Source organism: Cryptomeria japonica, chromosome 1 (assembly GCF_030272615.1).
Source record: "Cryptomeria japonica chromosome 1, Sugi_1.0, whole genome shotgun sequence".
Lineage (NCBI taxonomy): Eukaryota > Viridiplantae > Streptophyta > Pinopsida > Cupressales > Cupressaceae > Cryptomeria > Cryptomeria japonica.
The window spans coordinates 106883332-106886010 of NC_081405.1; the positions used below are offsets into that span (position 1 = coordinate 106883332).

The following is a 2679-nucleotide window of genomic DNA, read 5'->3' on the forward strand; positions in this document are numbered from 1 at the left end:
TTCTTTTCTCTTATTCACAATAATTTAGATAAATAGCCATTTTTAATTTGAAAATGCACTTACCCACCATTGTATGACTGCGACTATTCTGGTTTCAAAATGGATCTTTCATACAGCGTGATAGCCACGTGTTAGTCAATCACAACCGTTTATTGCAAAATCGGCGGTGTAAAACACGCGACTAACACGCATGTTAGTCAATCCGTACTGTCATTTTGAAACCAGAATAGACACGTCCCCATTGTATAACCTATATCCATTAAATCTAATTACTTTCATTAAAAACAAACATATGCATTCTCAGCTACAACCTATATCCATTTAAAAAATGACCGTAACAGTACAGTACGCTGTCTGTTTCAAAACAAACATTGCAGCTATTTACACTGAGCTAATAATGATCTGAGTACAATGCAGTACAAGGTATATTGTTATTGCTTGACTGTGAAAGTACTTGATGTTTACAATCCAACACAGCCCACCCAGAATCGTGCATATAATATGCAACTATCTACACATAACACAGGGAGAACAACCAATCATCTCCTTGATCTTATTTTAGGAATTCACAGATACAGATAAAAGCACTCTGACACCTGAAACATCTCACATCTCATATCTTACAGAGATGGAGTTTTTGGATACGTAATAAGAATTGACAGACACAGATAAAAATACTGACACTTAAATGGACTACTCAATATCCCAGAGAATATCAACCACCAAAGCTTTTCCTGATCTTCTCCACCTGACCGACATCAATCTGGAATGCTTGGGCCAGAATGTTGTCAGAAATGGGAGGAGTGGAAGCAAAAAGGGCCAAAGAGACAAGATTTGTACCAGGATTTTGGCTGTTGAAGGAACCAATCAGAACAACAGGCACCTTCCCAATGTTTTTCAGATAATGTAAGGTGCCTCTGGGAAAGATGAAAGCATCACCTGGTGTGATCTTTGTAGACAAAAACTTGCCGTTGGTATCAACAAATCCAACACTCAAATGCCCTCTCAGCACAAACACCATTTCAGAGGCTCTTGGGTGAGAATGAGGAGGAATGAGCCCTTTTGGGGCTATGTCAAAGCGAATCATAGTCAATCCAAGGGTGTTAATCCCTGGCATGGACTGTGGAGTAATGGGAGTTGCCGCTAGTCCTGTGCCTGATGTATTGCCTGCAATGCCCAGAATTGATGTCTTGAAATGCTCTGCATGAACCTCTGCAGGGTTCAGACATGGAATCCCATTCATTCCAGTTGAGGAAGCTGCATTGTCTGCAACACAGTAATCCTGCAATGCATCTGGGTCGGATCTTATTACAGGAAGGAGAATGAACAGAACACAAGCCAGTAATGTGAGGGATGCCATTGTAGTGGGAAAAGCTAAGAGAATAGAGCGATTTGCCCGATTTCAAACTGGTCTATTTATTATCATCACCATTGTTAGCAACTGGGTTGGATCTTATTAATGGCTAATCTAATTCATTGCTTGGCTTGTCAGATCATAACCCAATATAGATAAAATGGTTACATATTCATCTATGTCTTAATTTGGATCTAGATATTTGTCAAGTGATGAGGAGTGCAGTTGCGGAGTTTTAAACCCACATTTACAGAAATAAACATGGATGTTGAAGCAAAAACAGATGGGAGAAAGGAGGATTTATTAACGTTGAAAACTGCATTTTGCTGATTGGTACATTTTTAATGGAATTTGGTTGTTCAACATCAACATCTGACAGGTGTAGAAAGTTATGAATATAGCAACTGGTATGGTGGGGAATGCATTTTGGTTGTTTTTATTGGTATCCACCGTCGCCATAACACATGATACTCGATCTGCCACCTTGCCCACCGCCCAAACGTCCGTATCTGAGCACCTGCCAAACAGCAACACTCATGTTGTTCGAATATGCATAATGTGATCTGGATTTTAGTTGTATTTTTTGTGTTTTAACAGTATTGTGGAGGTGGATTATGAGGATTGAGCAAGTGAAAATCTTCTTGAGGATTTGATTTTTATAGCGGCGCCATTCTATGTGGAGAATAGCTGAGCTTTCACATTTCTATATCTCCCCACAACCTAATATCATATTTATGACCCCAATTCATGCAAAATCATCCCCTTTCTAATATTTTATATTAAATAGTACTTGTACGGAAAGGATATGTATTATGGATTGTAATTTATATAAACTGTTCTACAAATTTGATAAGGAGTAATACGTACCCATGCTATTCACATTTTTATATCTCCCACACTTGACATCATATTTTTTTTTTATCTCGATTCATGCAAACTCATTCCCCTTTAATATTGAGTAGCACTTGTCTCAAAAGAAGGTGTAATGGTTACATTGATTATAATTTATATAAAATGTTCTATAAATTTCACAAGGAGTTTGTAGTTGAATCTATAAATACTTTAAATTTTTTTGATACACTAGGAGTTGCACTTTTGAGTGCAACATGTAGCCGATAGGCGCGTGGTTTTGATTTACATGAAAATGAAGTGAAAGTTGGGTAAGAGGCAAAAGGTAAACATAAATGATTATAACTTCATAGTAGGAACAATATTTGTTTTTTTGTTGGTAAAATTGATTTATAAAAGTATTTTCATTTAAAATTATGTTAAAACTAAAATTTGAAATTTTGAATGAATGGCTGAAATCAATAGGTATACAAACA

The 2679-nt window shown here is 36.8% G+C and overlaps 1 protein-coding gene across 1 annotated transcript; it reads right to left on the minus strand.

Moving 5' to 3' along the window:
- Window positions 1-403: 403 nt before the first annotated feature.
- Window positions 404-1395, minus strand: LOC131040629 (germin-like protein 5-1). The gene has a single exon (XM_057973584.2). It carries the CDS (start codon window positions 1358-1360, stop codon window positions 716-718), a length of 645 nt encoding a protein of 214 aa, XP_057829567.2. The 5' UTR covers window positions 1361-1395; the 3' UTR covers window positions 404-715.
- Between the last annotated feature and the right edge of the window lie 1284 nt (window positions 1396-2679).

Coding starts and splice junctions, on each gene's coding strand:
- LOC131040629 (XM_057973584.2), bottom strand. CDS start 1,360: ATGGCATCCCTCACATTACTGGCTTGTGTTCTGTTCATTCTCCTTCCT.